The following is a 25,777-nucleotide window of genomic DNA, read 5'->3' as shown; positions in this document are numbered from 1 at the left end:
CTGCCCAGGAGAGGCACAAATTCCTCATCTTCAGCAGAGAGAGTTGGTGGTCCTCTTTTGGGGATTCCCCTTACACCTCAACTATGTCATTACAATGAGGACGGTATTTGCCAGGGGGCAGTTCTAGCCCTGCGCTGTGAGCAAGGAGCCAGCTTGCTCCCTCCGTCCCTCAGCCACCCTCAGCCCCGTGTTACTGCCCCGCCTGCTGGCTTGTTTGTTACAGGATGGCAACAGCACGTCTCACATCACACGCAGACACAACAATAATCAGAGGAAGAGACAGCTGTCTTTTTCTTGGTTTTTGCTTTTTTTTTTTTTTTTTTTTTTTGAGAAGGAAGAAATCTTCTCCGAGAAATTTCTCAGCACACCACCTCTCAGAGGATATTGGCGAATGCTGTGTCATGTGCCTGTGCTTAAATCAGTCACCTGCAAAGGGACAGGACAGTGAGGATTGGTTCACTCAGACTAAGACTTGCTCTTTGGGCCTGGAAATAGGCTCCACCTCAAGGAAGCTCAGGGCCATGTGAGGGAGGCAGGTAGATTCCTAAACACAATTGGGATTCCATTAACAAGGAGGAAATGAATTTGGGGTAGACAACCAATAGCGTCTGCCAGATTGACTGCAAATGTGAATATGAGTTAGCAGGAGAAAAGGAGGGCGTACTTCTAGGGAGGCAGGAGAGCATTCAGCAATAGTCAGGGAATGTGAGAAGTCTCTCGAACCTGGGGTCAGGGGCAAAAGGAGGTGATGTGGGATATTAAAACAAGAGAGCCAGGCGTAGTGACTCACACCTGTAATCCTAGCAGTTTGGGAGGCTGAGGTGGGAGAATCTCTTGAGGTCAGAAGTTTGAGACCAGCTTGGGCAACATAGCAAGACCCCATCTCTACAAATAACAATAATTTTAAAAAATTAGCTCGTTGTTGTGGTGTGTGCCTGTAGTCCCAGCTACTCTGGAGGTTGAGGTGGGAGGATTGCTTGAGCCCAGGAGTTCAAGACCAGCCTGGGCAATGTAGTGAGACCTCGGCTTTACAAAAAAATAAAAAAATTAGCCAGACATGGTGGTGCATGGTGGTAATCACAACACTTTGGGAGGCTGAGGTGGGAGGATTGCTTAAGCCCAGGAGATCAATGTTGCAGTGAGCTGTGATTGTGCCACTGCACTCTAGCCTGGGTGACACAGTAAGACCCTGTCTCGAAAAAAAAAAAAAAAAAAAATAGTGAGAGAGAAGAGGTAGGCTGACCAAATCTGCAGGACCTCGTTGACTTTGCTAAATGTTTTTTGTTGCAGGAAAGAGAAAAACACTGAATTGGAAGAGAGTGCAGCCATTATTCATTTGCTCTGGCTTTGAGCTTTAACACATATTTGTGTCTTTTTGTTGTTTTCCTCTGTGATCTTTGAGATCCCCAAGTCCATATACTTCTTTCCTTGTGTTACATGCTCTGACTTCAGGACCACATTTTAGTGTTATGATTGCGTTAAAGAATAAAGAAATTAAACTCCATTAATTTCTTTCATAGGACAGAAGTTAATTGCATCTCTTATACCCATGACATCCAGAGACAGAATTAAAGCCATCAGGAACCAGCCAAGGACCATGGAAGAGAAAAGGAACCTTAGGTATGGCCAAAGGCTTTTCTTCTGTTCCAGATTTCATGTGAACCTCAATCTTCTACTTTTGCCCCATCTCAAAAAGATAAGAAATAAATAAGCACAATAGAAGAGACAAATCTTCCTGACAGAAAAATTTCACATGCCCTCTGTAGGCACTCCTTTCTCCAGGGGCTACAGCTTAATTCCTGCTCCTGGGCTGGAGTGTGGACTCTGCTTGGTGAGCTGCTTCCAAAGAGTAGGACGTGGGAGGAAGAGAGGGGTGGAACTTTCCAGTGGAGAGTCTGCCTGATACTGCCTTGGCCAAGACTTAAGCTTAACATCCCCAAAGATAAGTCATGTGATGGGGGAAACACATCTCCTCTGTGCTACTCTCTCCTAAAACCCACAACCCCAGTCTAAATAGCAAAAAAACATTAGGCAAATCCCAACTGAGGGACAGTCTACAAAACACTCAGCCTGTATCCCTTGAAACTGTCGAAGTCATCAAAAACAAGGAAAGTCTGAGAAACTGTCATGGAGTAGAAAGTTCTAAAGAGACATGACAGGCCAGGTGTGGTGGCTCACGCCTGTAATCCCAGCACTTTGGGAGGCCAAGGTGGTGGGATTAGTGGAGCTCAGGAGTTCGAGACCAGCCCAGGCATCATAGTGAGACTCCATCTTTACAAAAAATGAAAATTAAAAAAGACATGACAAGTAAATGCAATGTGGTATCCTGGACGAAATCCTGGAATAGAAAATGGACATCGGTGGAAAAACTGGTAAAATCTGAATAGTCTAGAGTTTAGGTAATAGTAACGTACCAATACTGGTATGTTAGTTTTGAGAAACCTACCATGGAAATGTAAAATGTTAACAGGGGAAACTAGTGAGTGGTATATGGAAATTTTCTCTACTGTCTTTGCAAGTTTACTGTAAATCTCAAACTACGCTAAATAAAAACTTTACTTAAAAAATAAAGACCAGCTGAGCACGGTGGCTCACGCCTGTAATCCCAGCACTTTGGGAGGCTGAGATGGGCAGATCACAAGGTCAGGAGTTTGAGACCAGCGTGACCAACATGGTGAAACCCCATCTCTACTAAAAATACAAAACTTAGCCGGGTGTGGTGGTGCGCGCCTGTAATCCCAGCCACTGGGGAGGCTGAGACAGGAGAATCGCTTGAACCTGGGAGGCAGAGGTTTCAGTGAGCCAAGATCATACCACTGCCCTCCAGCCTGGGTGTCAGAGCAAGACTCGTATTGGGGAAAAAGAAAAAAAAAAAGAAAGATCTGGGGGGTTTTATAAGCTCAGTAATTCAAACTCCGACGGTAAGGGCTGTTTTAGCCTTCAGAGTTTACATTAATTGTTGCTTAATCTTTTTTTTTTTTCAATTTGAGATAGTTGGCAGAAAGTAGTAGAGTGGATGCAACAACAATTACTAGTAAGTGACTCAAGGATGCCAGATTTTCTGAGGTTTCAAACATAAATTTCAAAGCCTGGCAGGGTGGAATAGATTTGTGAACAAGTAAATTACAAATGGCAGAAAGCAAATCAAGTCAAATCAAAATAGAAAGAGATTGCAATGGGAGGACCAGAAAGGTCTGCCCTCCCTAACTTTGCTGGGGAAAAATGGACAGAAGGGGCATTTGAGCTGGGCTTTTAAAGACAATTGACAATGACATTGGGTTGGGCCTTCGAGGTGGACCAAAGAAAGCCAGGAAAGAACCAGAACAAAGCAGATGTGGTGAGTTCATGGAAGGGTAAGGAGACCAATTGTGACTGTGTCTTTCTGAAAACACTTCCATTTCAAACTCTGCATGGCTCCCGCTGTCACTCAATAGGGGCTCCAAAGACCTTATAGCAGGATTTCTCAATCTCGGTACAAGTAACATCTTAGGGCTGGATCTTTCACTGTTGTGGGGGTTGTTTTGTTCATTGTAGGGTGTGTAGCAGCATCTCTGATCTCTACGTACTTGATGCCAATAGCACCCCCTCTCCACTCCTTAGTTTCACAACCAAAAAAGTTTCCAGACATTGCATTGTTGGGGGGTAAAATCCCCGTAGGTTGAGAACCTGTATCTCACAGTTCTACACAGCAGGGGAGGCCTCACAAGCGTGACAGAGAATGAAGGAAGAGCTAAGGCACATCTTACATGGCTATGGGCAAGACAGCATGTGCAGGGGACCTGCCCTTTATAAAACCATCAGATTGGCTGGGCGCAGTGGCTCATGCCTGTAATCCCAGCACTTTGGGAGGTCAAGGTGGGCAGATCACCTGAGGTCGGAGTTCAAGACCAGCCTGGCCAACATGGTGAAACCCCATCTCTACTAAAAATACAAAAATTAGCTGGGTGTGGTGGCAGGCACCTGTAATCCCAGCTACTCGGGGGGGCTGAGGCAGGAGAATCGCTTGAACCTGGGAGGCAGAGGTTGCGGTGAGCTGAAATTGTATCACTGCACTCTAGTACGGGCAACAGAACAAGACTCCATCTCAAAAACAAACAAACAAAAAGATACAAAAAGCATCAGATCTCATGAGACTTATTCACTATCATGAGAATGGCATGGGAAAAACCCGCCCCCATGATTCAATTACTTCCTACCGGGTCCCTCCCATAACACATAGGGATTATTACAATTCAAGGTGAGATTTGGGTGGGGACACAGAGCCAAGCCACATCAGAACCACTGACATATAGGGATACTTGCTCCATGCATGTTATTCATATCCTCCTCCCTTCCCTTTGTTGATTCCATTCCAGCCACCCTGGCCCCCTTGCTGTGCTGCCTGCCTTGGTGCTTTGTGCTGGCTGTTCCCTATGCACAGGACATTTTTATATGAATCTCTCCTCTCCTTCAAATATGGCAATGCTCAGATTTTACCCTATTTCAAATTGTAATACTGTCCCCGCCCCATTACTTCCCATCTCTTTACCCCACTCTGTTTTTTCTTTTTCTATAGTACAAATCACCTTCTAATATACTACATAGTTTCCCTACTTTATTATTGTATTTGTTGCTTACTGTCTTTCGCTTACAACTAGGATGTCAGCTCTGTAAACCAGGGAGATTGTTGTCTCAACACCTGGGGTAATGTCCAACACATCATAGGAGTTCAATAACTTTTTTTTTTTTTTTTTTTTTAAAGAAATGAGGTCTTGGCCAGGCGCAGTAGCTCACGCCTGTAATGCCAGCACTTTGGGAGGCCAAGGCAGGTGGGTCACTTGAGGCCAGAAGTTCGAGACCAGCCTGGCAAACATGGTGAAATCCTGTCTCTACTAAAAATACAAAAGTTAGCGGGGTGTGGTGATGCATGCCTATAATCCCACTACTCGGGAGGCTGAGGCAGAGAATCACTTGAACCTGGGAGGCAGAGGCTGCAGTGAGCTGCGATCAGGCCACTGCACTCCAGCCTGGGTGACAGAGTGAGACTCCGTCTCAAAAAAAAAAAAAAAAAAAAAAAGAATAAATTAAGAAATGAGGTCTCATTCAGTTGCCCAGGCTGGACTGCAGTGGTGTGATCATAGCTCACTGCAGTCTCAAACTTTGGGACCCAAGTAATCCTCCCACCACAGCCTCTGGAGTAGCTGGGACTATACAGGCAGGCACCACCACCACATCCAGCTATTTTTTGTTAATTTTTTTCTTAATAGAGACAAGGTCCCATTCTTTTGCTTAGGCTGGTCTTGAACTCCTGGCCTCAGTGATCCTCTTGCCTCAGCCTTCCGAAGTGTTGGGATTACAGGCATGAGCCACCATGTAACTATTTTTTGAATGAGTTACAACATTTGTATCTCTCATATTCTCTTGCTGTTCCCTACAGGAAAATAGTTGACAAAGAAAAAAGCAAACAGACCCATCGTATCCTTCAGCTCAATTGCTGTGTTCAGTGTCTGAACTCCATTTCACGGGTAAGTCAGTAAAACAGGCACAGCAAGACGGTGAAAACAGGGAGGGAGGAGAGTGAGGATGAAGGGGACTCGGGGGAAGACGAACCAAAAATCAGAGCGATTTCATTGCCCAGAGCCATTGGTTAGCACAGGTGTGGGAAAACGAGGTAGGTGTGGGGAAGAACTAAGAGGTTGCTGAGTTCATTGGCCAACTTGGCCATTGGGAGTGGCGCCTTCAACAGCAAACCTGGGAAGGTCATAATACCTCCACCTTAGAGGTGACATAATGTTTGTAAACATGCCTAGCACGGTGCCTGCACTTAACAATACTCCAGACATGGTGGCCTTTTTTGTTATTATGGTACCTGCTCAGTCAATATTTGTTGAGTCAACAGCAAGCCACCTGCTTTGAATCCTGACTCCAGGCTTATCGGAGATCCAAGAACAGCCTGTCGGAAATTCTCAATTCCATCAGCCTGTGGCAGAAGACGCTGAAGATCATTGGAGGCAAGTTTGGAACCAGCGTCCTCTCCTATTTCAACTTTCTGAGATGGCTTTTGAAGTTCAACATTTTCTCATTCATCGTGAACTTCAGTTTCATCATAATCCCTCAGTTTACCGTAGCCGAAAAGAACACGCTCCAGTTCACTGGGCTGGAGCTTTTCACTGGGGTGGTAAGTTCTCCGTTTCCCCTACCCCAAGTGCACCAATTGCCTTGGAAACCCAGGGACACGGCTTGCCGGTCACGCACTCACACATCTCATTTTGTCTGGGGGTCAACTGATGGGGAAAGTGGATGTTTAAATGTTTTCCTGGCTGAGTGTGGTGACTCATGCCTGTAATCCCAGCAAGTTGGGAGGCCAAAGCAGGTGAATCACTTGAGCTCAGGAGTTGGAGACCAGCCTGGGCAACACGGCAAAACCCTGTCTCTACAAAAATACAAAAATTAGCAGGGCATGGTGGCGCACACCTGTAATTCTGGCTACTCGGGAGGCTAAGGTGAGAGGATTGCTTGAGCCCAGGAGGCGAAGATTGCAGTGAAGCAAGATTCCCCCACTGCACTCCAGCCTGGGCAACAGAGCGAGGCCTTGTCTCAATCATCAATCATTTAATCAATAAAGTGTTTTCCTGCGAAGTAATATACGCACATCATAGTGGAATTTCTGTCTCCAGAGGCAACCATCTTGACCAGTTTGTTTTTATCCACACACTTTTTTGGCAAACATATGGACACTTCTGTGCATGTACAGAGGCATCCTTTTCTTTTCTTACAAAAGATGATTTATTCATTGCATATTATCTACAACTTGCTTTTTTTTTACTTAGCAATATGTGGTGGACATCTTCTTGTGTTGGTGTTTATAGATCTATGTTTTCTTTCTTTTTATTTTTATTTCTACAAAATACAATGTTCCTTTTGAAAAATTCCTACTATAGAAGAAAAGTAGGAGAAAGTTCTTTTTATATTTTTCCTTTGTCCAACTCTCCATTTTGAGATATATCTTTGTAGACTGTTTTTTTCTCCCTGTACAAACATTGATAGATACATACTTGATAAAAATGAGTAAATAAAAGATGACAGATGCATAGATTATTATGCCTTTAAAAATAAAAAGAGGATAGGATTGTACTTTATTTCTTTCTTCTTTCTTTCTTTCTTTCTTTCTTTCTTTCTTTCTTTCTTTCTTTCTCTCTTAATTTCTCTCTCTTCCTTCCTCCCTCCCTCCCTCTCTCTTTCTTTTTCTTTTTTCCTTCCTTCCTTCATTGCTTCCTTCCTTCTTTCCCCCCTTTCTTTCTTTCTTTTCTTTCTCTCTTTCTTTCTTTCTTTCTTTCTTTCTTTCTTTCTTTCTTTCTTTCTTTCTTTCTTTCTTTCTTTCTTTCTTTCTTTCTTTTTTCTTTTTTTTTTTTTTTTTTTTTTTTTTCTTCCTTCCTTTCTTTCTTTTGTCTCACTCTGTCACCCAGGCTACAGTGCACTTGTGCAGTCACAGCTCACTGCAACCTTGACCTCCCAGACTCAAGCAATCCTCCTGCCTCTGTCTCCCCAGTAGCTGGGACTACAGGCCCACATCACCATGCCTGGATCATTAAAAAAATTCTTTAGAGACGGGGTTTCACCACGTAGCCCAGGCTGGTCTCAAACTCCTGGCCTCAAGCAATCCTCCAGCCTCAGCCTCCCAAAGTGCTGGGATTACAGGCATGAGCCACCATGCTCGGCCCAGTATATATATTGTGTATATTTGAATATAGGGAACATTTTATTATGAAAAATTTCAAACATACAAAAATATACAGAGTAGTATAATAAACACCCATATACCCACTGTGTAGGTCTTAAATTGCCATATTTGTTTTCTTTCATTATTTTTGAAAGCATTTTAAAGTAAACTACAGATGTCAAGATATTTTTACCCTGAAATTTTTCAACACTCATCTCTGAAAAATAAGCACACCTCTCTGCAGTCGCAATACCATGATCACACCTAAGAAAATTCAAAATTAGTATCATCTAAAATCCAGACCATATTCAAATTGTCCCAATTTTCCCCAAAATGTCTTTTTTTTTTTTTTTTTTTTGAGACTGGGTCTCCCTCTGTCACACAGGCCGGAGTTCAGTAGTGCGATTTCAGTTCATTGTAACCTTCTACTCCTAGGCTCAAATGATCCTCCCACCTCAGCTTCCCTAGTAGCTGGGACTACAGGCACATGCCACCACCATGTCTAGCTAATTTTTGTATTTATTTGTAGAGATAGGGTTTTGCCATGTTGCCCAGTCTGGTCTCAAACTACTGGGCTCAAGCGATCTGACTGCCTTGGCCTCCCAAAGTGTTGGAATTTGCTGGGATTACAGGTGTGAGCCACTGCGCCCAGCCGAAAATGTTATGTATGTATGTATGTATGTATGTATGTGTGTGTGTGTATGTTTGTATGTATGTATGTATTTGAGACAGAATCTTGCTCTATCACTCAGGCTGGAGCGCAGTGGCACGATCTCGGCTCACTGCAACTTCTGCCTCCCAGGTTAAAGCAATTCTCATGCCTCAGCCTCCAGAGTAGATGGGATTACAGGCATGTGCCACCACACCTGGCTAATTTTTTGTATTTTTAGTAGAAATGGGGTTTCACCATATTGGCCAGGCTGGTCTTGAACTCATGGCCTCAAGTGATCCACCTGCCTCGGCCTCCCAAAGTGTTGGGATTACAGGTGTGAGCCACGGTACCTGGACCCCAAAATGTCTTTCATAACTTGCTTATTCAGACTAGGATTCAGTCAACAATCAGATTTTACATTCTGTGCTTTTTTTTCCCCCTTAAATCTCTATTAATCTAAAATAATCGTCTGGGCGTGGTGGGAGGCCGAGGCTGGTGGATCACTCAAGGTCAGAAGTTGGAGACCAGCCTGGCCGACATGCAAAACCCCATCTCTACTTAAAATACAAAAATTAGCCGGATGTGGTGGTGGGTGCCTGTAGTACCCACTACTAGGGAAGCTGAGGCAGGGAGAATTGCTTGAACCTGGGAGGTGGAGGATGCAGTGAGCTAAGGTCTTGCCATTGCACTCCAGCCTGGGCGACTGAGACTCTATCTCAAAAAAATAAATAAATAAAAAATCATCTCCCCAGGCCAGCCCCTTTTTTCTTGACATTGGCTTATTGCAGAAATTGGACCTGCTGCTATGTAGATTCCAACATCCTACCTTCTGGTATTGTCTGATTATTTCCTAGTGGTTTCTAGAATTTGTTTATCTGGCTTCTTATTTCCTGTGCACTGAAATGTAGGCCTAAAGGCTTGATTTGTTTCCTATTAAGCATGTTTAGCCATAATACTGGTGACAGAGGCACATAATACTGGTGATACGACAGGCCTGGCTGTCGTGTTCTTGCTGGTGTTTCACTTGGTCACTGGGTCCAGGTGGCAACAGCTTGTAAAATTAAAAGGGAGATTAAGACACAGAGGGACAATCACGTGAAGACATAGGCAGGAGACAGTGGCCATCTACAAGCCAAGGAGAAAGGCCTCAGAGGGAACCACCCCTGCTGACATCTTGATCTTGGACTTCAGGCCTCCAGAACCGTGAGAAAATAAATTTCTGTTGTTTAAACCAATGGTCTAAAATTATAAAATTATGTTGGATTTCTTTTCAAGTCTAAGAGCCCAGTGACACCATGTCTCAATTCTCAGTGCCCCTTTCCTGGACAACAAAATGTCTAAACTGACTGGCCCAAGCTTCTTGTATTCAGGAGAAGTCAACTCTCATGACCATAGTCGTTTACCTTTTTTTTTCAGGAGATGCACCTGACCTAGGGTTTATTGTCGCTTTCAGGGTTATTTTAGGGACACAGTGATGTACTATGGCTTTTACACCAATTCCACCATCCAGCACGGGAACAGCGGGGCATCCTACAACATGCAACTGGCCTACATCTTCACGATCGGAGCGTGCTTGACCACCTGCTTCTTCAGTTTGCTATTCAGGTATGGAAGCGTCTGCATTTCCTGATTTTGAGGGTCATGTCAGATTTCGGCAAAAATCCAAGAAACTCAAAAATTACCCACATAACAGTTTTTCTTCGGTTTTGACTTCCTTCCTTCCTTCCTTCCTTCCTTCTTTCTTTCTTTCTTTCTTTCTTTCTTTCTTTCTTTCTTTCTTTCTTTCTTTCTTTCTTTCTTTCTTTCTTTCTTTCTTTCTTTCTTTCTTTCTTTTCTTTCTTCCTTCCTTCCTTCCTTCCTTCCTTCCTTCCTTCCTTCCTTCCTTCCTTCCTTCCTTCCTTTCTTTCCTTTCCTTCCTTTCCTTTCTCTCTCTCTCTCTCTTTCTCTCTTTCTCTCTTTCTTTCTTTCTTTCCTTTCTTTCTTTCTTTCAGATGGAGTCTCGCTCTGTCACCCATGCTGGAGTTCAGTGGCACAATCTTGGCTCACTGCAACCTCCGCCTCCCAGGTTTAAGTGATTCTCCTTCCTCAGCCTCCCCAGTAGCTGGGATTACAGGTGCCTGCCACCACACCCCTGCTAATTTTTGTATTTTTAATAGAGACAGGGTTTGACCATGTTGGCATGCTGATCTCAAACTCCTGACCTCAGGTGATCCACCTGCCTCCACTTCCCATAGTGCTGGGATTACAGGTGTGAGCCACCGCACCCAGCCTGCAGTTTTGACTTTCTATTGCTGTCCGATTATTCCTTGTCCTGCAATATAAAATAGGAGGTTGGACAGAGGAAGAGAGGTTTTTCTGTGCTTTTAAAGAAATTGCTCAGCTTGATAATAAGGGTGCAATTACGCAGCAATGATATGAAGAGAAGAACATGATAGATAACTATCAGACAGGAGGTACAAATGGAAAATACACGTACGAAAGGCTGGGTGCGGTGCTCACGCCTGTAATCTTAGCACTCTGGGAGTCCGATTCAGGCTGATCATTTGAGTCCAGGAGTTCGAGACTGGCCTGGGCAACATGCCGAAACCCCATCTCTACTAAAAATACAAAAAGTTAGCCTGGCTTGGTGGCGCCCACCTGTAGTCCCAGCTACTCGGGAGGCTGAGGTGGGAGAATCACCTGAGCCCATTAGGTCGAGGCTGCAGTGAGCTGAGATCATTCCACTACACTTCAGCCTGAGCAACTGGAGATCCTGTTTCAAAAAAAAAAAAAAAAAGAGAGAGGGAGAAAACAACATGCAATCTCTGTATTAGTTTGCTAGGGCTGCCTAGCAAAGTACAACAGACCGTTGGTTTAAACAACAGAAATTTTTTTTCTCATGGTTCTGGAGGCCTGAAGTCCAAGACCAAGATGTCAGCAGGGTTGGTTCCCTCTGAGGCCTTTCTCCTTGGCTTGTAGATGGCCACTGTCTCCTGCCTATGTCTTCACGTGATTGTCCCTCTGTGTCTTAATCTCCCTTTTTTAGAAAGAGGCCGTTTCTATTGAATGAGGACCCAATTTAATGACCCCATTTTTTAAAAATGTAATTACCATTTTAATTAATTAATTTATTTATTTTGAGATGAAGTCTTGCTCTGTTGCCCAGGCTGGAGTGCAGTGGTGTGATCTCAGCTCACTGCAACCTCTGCCTCCCCGGGTTCAAGGGATTCTCCTGCCTCAGCCTCCATAGTAGCTGGGACTACAGGTATGTGCCACCATGCCCAACTAATTTTTGTAATTTTATTAGAAGCGGGGTTTCACCATGTTGGCCAGACTGGTCTCAAACTCCTGACCTCAAGTGATCCGCCTGCCTCGCCCTCCCAAAGTGCTGGGATTGCAGGCATGAACCACTGCACCTGGCCTTTAATTACCACTTTAAAGACCTACCTCCAAATACAGTCACATTCTAAGGTACTGGGGCGTTAGGACTTCAACATACGAATTTGGGAAGTACACAGTTCAACCTACAGCAACCTGACTGCCAGCATGCTAATTCAAACTAAAATGAGATTTTGTTTTGTTCTGTCAAAGTAGGAAATGACATTATTATTATTATTATTATTATTATTATTTTGAGACAGAGTCTTGCTCTGTCATCCAGGCTGGAGTGTAGTGGTGCGATCTTGGCTCATTGCAACCTCCGTCTCCCGGGTTCAAGTGATTCTCCTGTCTCAGCCTTCTGAGTAGCTGGGATCACAGGCTTGTGCCATCATGTCCAGCTAATTTTTCTATTTTTAGTAGAGACGGGGTTTTGCCATGTTGGCCAGGCTGGTCTTGAACTCCTGATCTCAAGTGATCCCCCCGCCTGGGCCTCCCAAAGTGCTGGGATTACAGGTGTGAGCCACCACATCTGGCCAGAAATGATTCTTAAGTTGCTGTTACTGAGTGGTGGCAGATTTCAGAACAGCAGCATCTGTCTGTCTTATGCAGCATTTTTGTGTGTGTGCTCAGGGCTTCCTAGGCCTGAGACATCCCGTGACAATAAGAGTGCTTTCATCAACTGCTTGCTGCTGTAAGCACTGCATGGACTCTTTGGAAGGCTGAATAATCTCCCCCCATCCCCCAGAGATGTCTACAGCCTAATCCCCAGAACTGGTGAATATGTAACTTCACATAACAAAAGGTACTTTGCAGATGTGATTGAGGATTTTTAAGTGGGGAGATTATCCTGGACTATCTGGGTGGGCCCAATGGAATCACAAGGGTCTTTATAAGAGGGAGGCAGGAGGTCAGAGAGAAGCGGGGAGATGAGAAGATGCTACCCTGCTGGCTTTGAAGATGGAGGAGATGGCCACAAGCCAAGGAAAGGGGACACCCTCTAGAAGCTGGAAAAGACAAGGAAATGGATTCTCCCCTAGAGTTTTCAGAAGAAACATAGCCCTGCCAACACCTTCATTTTAGCCCTGTGAGACTCATTTTCTGATTAGCTGGGCATGGTGGCATGTGCCTGTAGTTCCAGCTACTTTGGAGGCTGTGGCGGGAGGATGGCTTGAGCTCGGGAGGTGGAGGCTGCAGTAAGCTATGACTACACCACTGCACTCCAGCCTGGGCCACACCGCAAGACCTCGTCTCTAAACAAACAAACAAACATAAAAACAAGGAAAAAAAATTTTCTGACTTCTGATCTCTAGAAGGGTAAAAGAACAAATTTGTGTTGTTTTTAGCCACTAAGTTAGTGGTCATTTGCTATAGCAGCAACAGGGAACTGGGTGGATTACTTGAGGTCAGCAGTTCAAGACCAGCCTGGCCAACATGGTGAAACCCTGCCTCTACTGAAAATACAAAAATTAGCCGGGCGTGGTGATGGATGCCTGTAATCCCAGTTACTTGGGAGACTGAGGCAGGAGAGTCGCTTGAACCTTGGAGGTGCAGGTTGCGGTGAGTAGAGATCACGCCACTGCACTCTAGCCTGGGAGACAAGAGTGTCTAAAAAAAAAAAAAAAAAAAAAAAATTCTGTAAGGTGAGTACTATTTTTATTCCCTCTCTACAGATGTGGAAACTGAGGCTCAGAATCAGAACCATTCACAAGACAATAATCCCTCAGTTGGCAACTCAGTTGCTAGAGTTGCAAGCCAGGCCTGTGTGGCCCCAAAGCCAGTGCTTGTTTAACCACTGTGTTGTGACCACACTGCTCCAGGCCAACAGCTTGGGGCTAAGTCTTCACGTTGCCTTTCACCATTCATAATAGGACTGCCCTTTGTTGAAGCTGGGCACTTCCAATGACTGCCGTAATAACCTTCAGGTGTTCCGGTTTCTGCCTTCTCTAGCATGGCCAAGTACTTCCGGGACAACTTCATTAACCCCCACATTTACTCTGGAGGGATCACTAAGCTGATCTTTTGCTGGGACTTCACTGTCACTCATGAAAAAGCTGTGAAGCTAAAACAGAAGAATCTCAGCACCGAGATAAGGGTAAGGCGAGCTCACTTTACTCATTTGCTGTCGGCTGGTCTCCTTCCCTTCTCCAATATACATGTAACTTTTCTTAAAGTAATAATGAAGTATTGTTTTATTGCCCATGAGACTGGCAAAAAAAAAAAAAAATTAAAATATTCATAGTGCCTAGAGCTGGGTAAAGTGTAGAGAAATGGACGTTTTCCCATGACACGTTGGCTTTGTAATTCATACAATCTTATCGGAGGCCAGTTTAGCAATTTATATCACTGTTAAATGTACTTTGCCCAGACTAGAGTGCAATGGCTCGATCATAGTTCACTGTAAGCCTCAAACTCCTGGGTTCAAGTGATCCTCCCTTCTCAGCCCCTCGAGTAGCTGGGATTACAGGCGTGAGCCATCATGCCTGGCTAATTTTTTAACTTTTATTTTTTGTAAAGACAAGGTCTTCTTATGTTCTCCAGGTACCAAACTCCTGGGCTCAGGTGATCCTCCTATCCTGGCTTCCCAAAGTGCTGGGATTACAGGTGTGAGTCACTGCACCTGGCTAATATACCTGTTTCTTGACCCCACAGTTTCAGGTTTAAACTTTACTCTAGGCCAGGCGCTTTTCTCTAGGTGGCTCACGCCTGTAATCCCAGCCCTTTGGGAGGCCAAAGCAAGTGGATTGCTTTAGCTCAGGAGTTCAAGACTAACTTGGGCAACACAGCGAGAATTTGTCTCTATAAATTAAAAAAAAAAGAAAAAAATTTACTCTCAGGCAGTGGTTTTTTTGTTGTTGTTTGGTTTTTGTGTGTGTGTGTGTTTTTTTTTTTTGAGACGGAGTCTTGCTCTGTTGCCTAGGTTGGAGTGCAGTGGTGCGATCTCAGCTCACTGCAAGGTCTGCCTCCCGGGTTCACACCATTCTCCTGCCTCAGCCTCCCAAGTAGCTGGGACTACAGGAGCCCACCACCACGCCTGGCTAATTTTTTTTTTTTTGCATTTTTAATAGAGAAGGGGTTTCGCCGTGTTAGCCAGGATGGTCTCGATCTCCTGACCTCTTGATCCACCTGCCTCGGCCTCCCAAAGTGCTGGGATTACAGGCATGAGCCACCATGCCCAGCTGTCTGTCTTTCTTTCTTTCTTCTTTTCTTTTCTTTTCTTTTCTTTTCTTTTCTTTTCTTTTTTATCGGAATCTCATTCTGCTGCCCAGGCTGGAGTGCAGTGGCATGATCTTGGCTCACTGCAACCTCTGCCTCCCGGTTTCAGGCGATTCTCCTACATCAGCCTCCCAAGTAGCTGGGATTACAGGCATCTGCCACCACACCTGGCTAATTTTTGGATTTTTTAAAGTAGAGATGAGGTTGCACTATATTGGCCAGGCTGGCCTCAAACTCCTAGCCTCAAGTGATACACCCGCCTTGGCCTCCCAAAGTACTGGGATTACAGGCGTGAACCAGCCAGGGCAATGATTTTCAACCCAGAGAAATCTTGCCCCTCAGGGGGACATTTGACAACATCTAGAGACTTTTTTGATTGTTACAGTTGGGAAGAGGGTGCTCTTGATATTTAGTGGGTAGAGGCGAGTGATACTGCTAAACATCCTACAACATGTAGAACAGCTACCGCAACAGAGAATTATGCAGCCCACCTTGTCAGTAGTGCAGAGGTTGAGAAACCCTGGTCTATAGACACAGACTTATTAAAAAGAAAAAGAAGCTGGGCATGGTGGCTCACACCTCTAATCCCAGCACTTTGGGAGGACGAGGCAGGCAGATCACGAGGTCAGGAGTTCAAGACCAGCTTGGCCAACATGATGAAAACCCATCTCTACTAAAGAAAAAGGACAAAAAGTTAGCTGGGCGTGGTGGCGGGCACCTGTAATCCCAGCTACTCAGGAGGCTGAGGCTGGAGAATCACTTAAACCTGGGAGGCGGAGGTTGCAGTGAGCCAAGATCGTGCCACTGCACTCCAGCCTGGGCAACAAGAGTGAAACTCCGTCTCCAAAAAAAAAAAAAAAAAAAAAAAAGAGCAAGCTGATTTTATAAATAAAGGGGCTTTAAATTTTTTTTATGGTTTTCGAGACAAGGTCTTGCTCTGTCACCCAAGCTGGAGTACAGTGGTGCAATCATAACTCACTGTCGTGTCGAACTCCTGGGCTGCAGTTAGCCTCCCACCTCAGCCTCCTGAGTAGCTGGGACTACGGGTGCATACCACCGTGCCCAACTAATTTTTACAATTTTTTTAGGGAGAGAGTCTCACTATGTTGCCCAGGCTGGTCTTAAACTCCTGGACTCAAGTGATCCTCCCACCTTGGCCTCCCGACATGCTGGGAATTCAGGTGTGAGCCACCAAACCCAGCCAGATAAAGGGGCTTCGACAAGAGGGCTACAGATGTGAGCTTCTTTCACAGTGTAGATGCCCAACCTTATTCTTCAAGAAAGAATTTTGTGACCTCAGTGTGCTTTTCTCAAGAACATGGTCCCTATCTATTAATCCCAACTGTTTCTGTAAGATGGAAGCAGTGTTTGGAGATTCTTGGCCCATTTCAGAGTCCTCCGTGGGTCTCCCATAATCCCTGTTCATCATAAATGTTCCCCCTCTGTCTCACCTGTGGATTTGGGCTGGATTTATGTCTTTGGATGTGGAAAGCATTCCCTGGGGATCTTTGCTAGCAGTGGAGAGGGATCTCTAGATAAACTTGACTTTCATTTATTTTTATTTATTTATTTGTTTGAGACAGAGTCTCACTCTGTCACCCAGGCTGGAGTGCAGTGGTGCCATCTCTGCTCACTACAACCTCCACCTCCCGGGTTCAAGTGATTCTCCTGCCTCAGCCTCCCGAGTAGCTGGGATTACAGGCATGCACCACCACGCCTGGCTAATTTTTGTATTTTTAGTAGAGGCAGGGTTTCACCATGTTGGCCAGGCTGGTCTCAAACTCCTGATCTCAAGTGATCCACCCGCCTTGGCCTCCCAAAGTAGTGGGATTACAGGTATGAGCCACCATGCCCAGCCATAAACTTGACTTTCTTATGTTTCTAGGAGAACCTGTCAGAGCTCCGTCAGGAGAATGCCAAGTTGACGTTCAATCAGCAGCTGACCCGCTTCTCTACCTACGTGATGGCCTGGGTTGTCTCTACAGGGGTGACCATAGCCTGCTGTGCAGCCGTTTATTACCTGGCTGAGTACAACTTAGAGGTAACCAACACCAGGGTCCAGGGCAGAGAGAACCAGGTGTAGGGATGAGGTGCTGGAGGGGAACGGTGGTGTGCAGCCCACGGTTCAACCCATGATCTATGGCCCGCAGCATCAGCACCAGCAGAGAACTTGTTAAAAATGCAGGGGTGAGGCACAGTGGCTTGCACCTGTAATCCCAACACTCTGGGAGGCTGAGGGGGGAGGATTACCTGAACCCAGGAGTTTGAGACCAGCCTGGGCAACATGGAGACTCCATCTCTATAAAATTTTTAAAAATTAGCCCAGCATGGTGGCATGCACCTGTAGTCCTGGCTATGGTGGTGGTCATTCATTGGTGACTACAATTTCACATGAACGGTAGCTCAGCTGTGTCGTTTCATAGCCCTGGGGCCAGACCTTGCCTTGTTTAATCTCAGTTAATTCTTGCAACCTCTCTATGGGTTATGTGATCGTTTCTCCATTGTACAGATGGAGAAGAGGGGCTCAGAGAAGCTAAGGATCTGGCCCTAGACCTTGCAGCTTCCGTGTAGGGAGGGAGCCATACTGGAACCCAGGTTACCCTGGCTCCAAAGATACCACCAAAAATGCAAGTGGTGCTTTTGAACCATCCAGAGGTAGACGGAGGTAGGATGAGGCCATGCAGGGAGGATGTGGGAATATGACATATCAGGTAACTCCAAGGGTCACCGAGGATGCCTGGCAGAGGTGCAGCCCCGGCTCCACTCCCAGCCAAATGCTGGAGTGCTGCCTCCTCCTGGAGGCCCAGTGCCTCTCCCAGCCTCACACAAAAGTGCAGCACGGGGCTGGGCACAGTGGCTCACGCCTGTAATCCCAGCACTTTGGGAGGCCGAGGCGGGTGGATCACTTGAGATCAAGAGTTCGAGACCAGCCTGGCCAACATGGTGAAACCCCGTCTCTACTGAAAATACAAAAATTAGCCGGGTGTGGTGGTGCACCCCTGTAATCCCAGCTACTCGGGAGGCTGAGCTAGGAGAATCACTTGAACCTGGGAGGCAGAGGTTGTAGTGAGCTGAGATCATGCCACTGCACTCCAGCCTGGGCAACAGAGTGACACTCTGTCTCCAAAGAAAGAAAAATGTGCAGCATGGGCTAGCAGAAGCACCCCAACCCCCCTAATTCGGAACTCAGAGACAGGTGAAGCCTGGTGAAAATGAACAAGGCCACGCAGGAAAGGCAAGGAGAAATTCCACAGTGATTGATCCCCTTGGGCTGTAGCTTCAGGAGACTCAGCTTATGGTCAACAGACAGGAGCACATCCTCATTGCCCCAGGTATCTTGGTAAAAAAGAGAAAGCCACAGAATGACTGTTCGAGCTCAGGCTCCTGAGTGAGACCCATCTAGGCTCCAATCTGCCACTTCCTTGCTAGGTGACTCTGGATAAGTGTCTTCCCCTCCCTGAGCCTTAGTTTGCTTGGCACGGGGTAAGCAAATTAATGGTACCTAGCTAAAACAGTTACTAAAACAGTTAACCTAGCCAGGTGTGGTGGCTCATGCCTGCAATCCCAACACCTTGGGAGGCCAAGGTGGATGGATCACCTGAGGTCGGGAGTTCGAGACCAGCCTGGCCAACATGGGGAAACCCCATCTCTACTGAAAATACAAAAATTAGCTGGGTGTGGTGGTGCATGCCTGTAATCCCAGCTAGTCTGGAGACTGAGGCAGGAGAATTGCTTGAACTGAGGAGGTGGAAGTAGCAGTGAGCCGAGATCGCGCCACTGCACTCCAGCCTGGGCAACAGAGTGAGACTCCATCTCAAAACAATTAAAATGAATAAATAGCTGAATAGTTAACCCCAGAGGAGCTACTTCTCAAGTTTTCTATCATGGGAAACTTTTGGGTGAGGCAGAAAGGGGTACAGTGTACAAGTCAGCCCTCTATTCTCTCCCTGATCCCCTGCAGTTCCTAAAGACGCACAGTAACCCTGGAGCGGTGCTGTTACTGCCTTTCGTTGTGTCCTGCATTAATCTGGCCGTGCCGTGCTTCTACTCCATGTTCAGGCTCGTGGAGAGGTACGAGATGCCGCGGCACGAAGTCTACATTCTCCTGATCCGGTAGGTGATCTATCGTGCCCAACACCAGCCTCTATTTCCATGGAGAGAAGTGGGATGGTAGCTAGAAAAGATTATGCTTTAGTATCAAAGTTTTGTTCTCCAGAAAGAAGGAATTTCAAAAGTAAAATGTGGCTGGGCATGGTGGCTCATGCCAGTAATCCTGGCACATTGGGAGGCTGAGAGGAGAGGATCACTTGAGACCAGAAGTTCAAGAACAGCCTGGGCAACACAGCTGGAGGCTGGTTCTACAAAAAGTCAGCTGGATGCAGTAGCATGTACCTGTTAGTGCCAGCTACTCAGGAGGCTGAGGTGAGAGGATCACTTGATCCCAGGAGTCTGAGGTTACCTATGATTGCACCACTGCACTCCAGCCTGTGCAACAGGGCAAGACCCTGTCTTAACAACAAAAGAGCGAAGTGTGTTTGTGTGGTGTGGGCTTTTGCTCAAAGTCATGGCTTGATTGATTTCCTGATTGCTACCAGCGGTGGATTGATGTAGTTCTCAAGTATGAGATGTACAGATGGGCAGGCAGTGCACACACAAAGGCTCCTGGGCTGAGGAGGGGACTGAAATCATCCAGCGTTCCCCTTAGTCAAGCTGTGAGTCCTGGTACGTACTGCCTCAGATGGGAGGAAGAGGCGCATTTTTGTAATTCCACCACCCAAACAAAGGTGGGAGGAGTGCTTTGGGCAACTCACTGGCACCCACAGGGTGCCTTTTTGTGATTCCCACAAAGGCATCATATGTTCTAGAAGTGATCCCAGAGTTTTGATACACAAAGCCTGGAACTACCCAAATTTTGTCCTTCTAGTTTCTTCCCTGACTTCTTCCTGGTTATGGTGGGGTTTTTAAGTATAGATCTGTAGGCCAGGTGCGGTGGCTTATGCCTGTAATCCCAGCAATTTGGGAGGCCAGGGCAGGTGGATCACCTGAGGTCAGGAGTTTGAAACCAGCCTGGCCAACATGGCGAAACCCCATCTCTACTAAAAATACAAAAATTAGCTGGGCGTGCTGACGCACATCTGTAACCCCAGCTACTCGAGAGGCTGAGGCGGGAGAATTGCTTGAACCTGGGAGTCGGAGGTTGCCGTGAACCGAGATCGTGCCACTGCACTCCAGCCTGGGTGACAGAGGGAGACTCCGTCTCAAAAAAAAAAAAAAAAAAGGTATAGGTCTGTACAATGCAGACTGAGTTTCTTTGCTATCAGTTCCATAGCCCTTGCCTTACCATGGTCTGTGAGATCTGGCTCCCAGCCAGCGCTCCAGCTTCATTTTCTACCCCTGTCCTTCTTGCTCACTGCCTGTCCCCGTCACAGGCCTCCTAAGCGTTCACAAACATGCCAAACCATATTCCCACTTCTGGACCTTTGCATGGGCCTGGAATGTTCTTCCCACACATGACCACATGGCTTGCTTCCTGAATGCATTTTGCGTTCTTCAAACATCACCCTCACGTTGCACTCTTCCTTACATATCCCATTAAAAATAACAGCTCCCTACCACCTTTTCTCCTCTGCAGTATAATTTTCTCTTTCTTTTTTTTTTTTTAAGATGGAGTCTCACTCTGTCGCCCAGGCTGGAGTGCGGTGGCACGATCTCAGCTCCCTCTCTGCAGTATAATTTTCTTACCACTTCCTGACGTATTTGTATTTATTTCTTTATTATCTTCCTCCCCCACAGTTTATGGGGAAATCTTTGCTTTGTTCACAGTGCCTGGGATATCATACGTGTCCAAGAATGGTTGGTGAATGAATGAGCAATTCGGTCAGTCAGTTGATTATACCCAATCCATATTATGAAAATTCCAGACAGGTGCAGTGTTCATGCCTGTAATCCTAGCACTTTGGATTGTGGCCAAGGTGGGAGGATTGCTTGAGCCCAGGAGTTCAAGACCAGCCTAGGCAACATGGTGAGACTCCATCTCTACAAAAAATTTAAAAATTAGTCAGGCATGGTTGATTGCGCCTGTAGTCCCAGCTACTCAGGTGGCTGAGGTGGGAGAAGTGCTTGAGCCTGGGAAGTCAAAGCTGCAGTGAGCCATGACCACACCACTGCACTCCAGTTTGGGTAACAGAATGAGACCCTGTCTCAAAAAGAGAGAGAGAGAGAGAGAGAAAGAAAGGAGGGAGGGAGGGAGGAAGGAAGAAAGGAAGGAAGGAAGGAAAGGAAAGGAAAGAAAGAAAGAGAGAGAGGGAGGGAGGGAAGGAGGAAGGAAGGAAGGAAGGAAGGAAGGGAGGGAGGGAGGGAGGGAAGGAAAGAAGGGGAAAGAAAACTCTGACCATATTCCTATGCCCTCATTATTCCCCACATCCCACCCACTGATCCATGTTGCCACTTTTTAAAGTACATATAGAAGGGGAAATATTAGGTCTCACTGCACCCCATAACCTTGCATACTGAGTATGATGGGCATAAAATACTATCTACTAGATGATGGAGTTGTAAAGACTGAGGAGGATGATTCAATAAAGAGCTTGGCAGTGTATGCTGTGTCAGCACCCAATAAACATTATGTACATTTACTATTATTATAATGGGAAGTGAAATCAGATCATTTGGAGATGCAACAAAAGAGAACATATCAGTCAGAATAAATTAGGTTATAGTTCAGTAACAATCCCCCAAATCTCAGTGGTTTAGAACACAAAAGTTTATTTCTTACCCATGTTACGTACACAGTGTGGATTGGCAGGAGGGACCTTCCTATGTTAGTCACTGAGGGATCTAGGCTGAGAGAGCAGCAATCATCTTGAATATCGTTGATCGCCTTTCCAAAAGGAAGATGGAGAGTTCTGGAGGGTCTCACAGGGGATTAAGCGCTCCAGCTTAGAAGTGACACGCATTGCTTCTGCTCACAATTCATTCACCAAAACCCCCTCCAACCACAAGGGCCAGGAATTTCGATCTTACCATGTGCCCCAAAGGAACTATTGGCAGACAGTGTGAAAGACTGTTATTGAAAGTAATCATAAATGTTGTCTCTTCTGTTTAGAAACATCCTTTTGAAAATATCAATCGTTGGCATTCTTTGCTACTATTGGCTCAACAACGTGGCCCTGTCTGGTGAAGAGGTGAGATTCTAAGCTTCTCTGCCTTAAGTTTAGTTTCTTAGCATTTGATCAACAGGGAGGACATGGGTTTCTCAAGAGCCATCACACTCCGTATTTGGTATTAATCCTTTGTGGGAAGAGAATGAAAACTAATCTGGAAAGCAACATAAGGCAAAATGGGTCTCAACAAAAAAAGCTCAGGTTCTAGAGTCAGGAGGAGAAGACTCGAAGGCCAGCTGTGCTGTGTCATCTGCCGAGTCACTTAATCTCTTTGATCCTCAGTTTTCTCATCTGTAAAATTGGGATTAAACAATATAATGTGTAGTGTAAGTTCAGTGCCCAGCATATGCAGTGGACGCTAGTAATTTTAGCGCTAGTCTGTCCTAACAGCCTTGGGGTTGGACAAAATCCTTTTTGATCCTTGATGTTCTATTTTTCCTGTAACCTAGATACCCTGGACTTTACCAATCTGTAAACTCATAAATGTTGGCAGTAGCAATTATGTCCTAATGCTGACTGTTCCTGGCCCTCCTTCACTTGACTACAGTTTCTAGTCTTCACTAACCTCAGAGAATGGGTGCCTGAGGGTAGTGTCCCATATGGATTTAGGAACAAGCCAACTTCCCTGGCCTTCTCATTGGGATGCCTCTGCCCCTGCTACTGCATCCCCCATGATAATGTGCCATCACATTACACAGTAATCCTTAGCTGATGGTCATCATGAGCCCTCAGATACCCAGGATGCCCTGGGGTTGGAAGTAGAGTCAGGGAATCAGGAGCCTCTCTTTATTTCTCTGTCACCCATTATTCCTGGGCTCTAAAATAGCTCTGCTGTGTCTAGACTCAAACCATTTCACATGAACATGGCACCCTCAACTTCTCTCCATAATTGTCGAAGAGAATCAAAATCAGCCCTGCAAGTTAGTATGGTTATAGCAGATACCATATTCTTCTTCCATGCATTCATCCATTCATGCATCCATCCATCATCCCTCTATCATTCATTTATCCATCTATGCATCTATACATCCATCCATGTATTCATCTGTCCATCCATGTATCCATCTATCCATCCATTCATCCATCCATCCATCCATCCACTTATCCATTTATCCATCCATGTATGTAGCCATCCATCCATTAATCCATATATATTTATCTATTCATTCATGTATTAATCCATCCATTTATCTAACCATCCATCCATTTATTCATCCATGTATTCATTCATGCATGCATCCATCTATCAATTCATGTATTCATCCAGCCATCTATTCATCCATCCATCTGTATATCCATCTATCCATTTACCCATCCATCATTCATCCATCTTTGGGCCATGTACCCAAAAGTTTCCTCTCCTCCAGCCAAATCTAAAAGCTCCCAGTCTATCAGCTGATAGCACTGACTTCCTGCAGAAGTTCCTAGCCACTACTTTCATAAACTGACTAATCTGAGCTTCCAGTTTACACTAGCCTACTAAACCTCTAGGCCACTTTCTTAATCAAGCAGACATTAATTGATTTTTTGTAAGGTCAATAAGCAAAAAGAGTGAAGGCATTCTTAGCCATTGGCACTTCCTGCTCTCTTGAAGAAACTGATTACCCTTGGCTGAGAAATGGGATCCAGAGGGGATAGGGCAGGGATGAAAAGTTTTACAGGGAGAGATCACGAACTGGGAAAGTTTGGGTATGTGTGGAAGGCAAGCTTTAATCAGGGGAAGAAGGAAACCCAAAAGAGAACAACACCCTTGAAAACAAACTCAGCTGCATATTTTCAGAGTGGATCTACTTTTTTGAGTACACAAGGACTTGGTCAAACCCAACCATTAGCTATGTCCTAATGGGTACATACAGCCAGGAACAGAGGAGAATTGAGCTGAGGCCACAGCCCCTTCCCACATCCGGACTCTTGTTTGCCTTCCAGTGTTGGGAAACTCTCATTGGCCAGGACATCTACCGTCTCCTTCTGATGGATTTTGTGTTCTCTTTAGCCGATTCCTTCCTGGGAGAGTTTCTGAGGAGGTAAATATTTGTCATTCTTAAGTAATTAGTGCCCGATGCTGTAACCAGAACCTGATTCCTGGCTGAGTGGGACGTACAGGTCCCTGACATACTCAAAGCGTGCATTGTTCCAAGTCTGCCTGTTGTCCTTGGGGATACTGTTCACTTCTAAATTAGCTAAAATTTCACCTTAACCTGACAGTTCTGTTCTCATAGTTCACTTGGTTCAGTTGACCTTTTACAACCTTTTGAAAACAAATTCTGGAAATAAAAGACAGAAACTGAGCCATTTGAAATCTTATCCAGCCGAGGGCAGTGGCTCACGCCTATAATCCCAGCACTTTGGGAGACCGAGGCAGGAGGATCACTTGAGGCCAGGAGTTTAAGACTAGCCTGGGCAAAATAGGGAGATTCTGTCTCAAAAAAAAAAAAAAAAGAAGAAGAAGAAGAAGAAGAAGGCAAAGAAAGAAAAGAAGAAAAAAGAAATCTGGGCTGGGTGCGGTGGCTCAAGCCTGTAATCCCAGCACTTTGGGAGTTCGAGACAGGCGAATCACGAGGTCAGGAGATCAAAACCATCCTGGCTAACACAGTGAAACCCTGTCTCTACTAAAAAAACAAAAAAATACAAAAAACTAGCCAGGCGAGGTGGCAGGCACCTGTAGTCCCAGCTACTCAGGAGGCTGAGGCAGGAGAATGGCATAAACCCAGGAGGCGGAGCTTGCAGTGAGCCGAGATCCGGCCACTGCACTCCAGCCTGGGCGACAGAGCAAGACTCTGTCTCAAAAAAAAAAAAAAAAGAAATCTTATCCACTATAGATTATTTTAATATTCTAGTATATATTCCTCCAGATTTTTCTATGCACACATTGTTCTGTGTGTGTCTTTACTATATAATACTACATAATTTTCAAAAGCAAAAATGGAGTCACACTGCAACATATTGTAGAATATGCTTTTATTGATCTGCCACTATGCCTTGACATCTTTCCATGTCAGCACATGTAGATTTTTCTCATTGTTTTAATTGAATTGATGTACTAATTTTATATTAGATACAATATATACAGAATTGAGGCACTGTCATTGTCCCATGTCTGGTTTTTTAAATTTAGTAATTCTTTTTTTAAATAATATGATGAGCCTCTCATTCCTTATAGACATTTATGTGTTTCCGCAAGCTGTTCTAGTAATAAGATGGTCTGACCATCAGATAAGATGATCTGGGCCGGGCGTGGTGGCTCAAGCCTGTAATCCCAGCACTTTGGGAGGCCGAGACGGGCAGATCACAAGGTCAGGAGATCGAGACCATCCTGGCTAACACGGTGAAACCCCGTCTCTACTAAAAAATACAAAAAATTAGCCGGGCGCGGTGGTGGGCGCCTGTAGTCCCAGCTACTCAGGAGGCTGAGGCAGGAGAATGGCGTAAACCCGGGAGGTGGAGCTTGCAGTGAGCTGAGATCCGGCCACTGCACTCCAGCCTGGGCAACAGAGCAAGACTCCGTCTCAAAAAAAATAAATAAATAGATGATCTGATGTTGATTATTTTATCAGTGGGTAGATTCAACGCCAAATTTCCTCATTCGTTTTTGCCAAAATGTGCTTTTATTCTAGTCTCTGTTGAGGGCCTGGACATAAAGGTGAAAAGGTTTGGCTGGGTGCAATGACTCATGCCTATAATCCCGACACT

General features: G+C 45.4%; 2 protein-coding genes across 3 annotated transcripts in view; both read left to right on the top strand.

The window, feature by feature from the left end:
• The window catches only part of IQCK (IQ motif containing K), a 959,718-nt gene that overhangs the window by 556,749 nt on the left and 377,192 nt on the right, over positions 1–25,777 (top strand). The window lies entirely within an intron of this gene.
• TMC5 (transmembrane channel like 5) overlaps positions 1–25,777 on the top strand; it is a 61,904-nt gene that overhangs the window by 19,555 nt on the left and 16,572 nt on the right. For both annotated transcript variants that reach the window (XM_050775003.1, XM_050775004.1), the window contains 9 exons: positions 1,521–1,620; positions 5,417–5,504; positions 5,909–6,157; positions 9,805–9,956; positions 13,659–13,803; positions 16,810–16,965; positions 18,886–19,037; positions 22,030–22,108; positions 24,014–24,111. In XM_050775003.1, the coding sequence (XP_050630960.1) occupies positions 1,521–1,620; positions 5,417–5,504; positions 5,909–6,157; positions 9,805–9,956; positions 13,659–13,803; positions 16,810–16,965; positions 18,886–19,037; positions 22,030–22,108; positions 24,014–24,111 (1,219 nt within the window). The remainder of the gene's footprint in view (positions 1–1,520; positions 1,621–5,416; positions 5,505–5,908; positions 6,158–9,804; positions 9,957–13,658; positions 13,804–16,809; positions 16,966–18,885; positions 19,038–22,029; positions 22,109–24,013; positions 24,112–25,777) is intronic.

This window comes from Macaca thibetana, chromosome 20, assembly GCF_024542745.1.
Source record: "Macaca thibetana thibetana isolate TM-01 chromosome 20, ASM2454274v1, whole genome shotgun sequence".
Taxonomy (NCBI): domain Eukaryota; kingdom Metazoa; phylum Chordata; class Mammalia; order Primates; family Cercopithecidae; genus Macaca; species Macaca thibetana.
The sequence above is the reverse complement of the archived record's forward strand: the minus strand, read 5'-3'. Positions and strand labels throughout refer to the sequence as shown.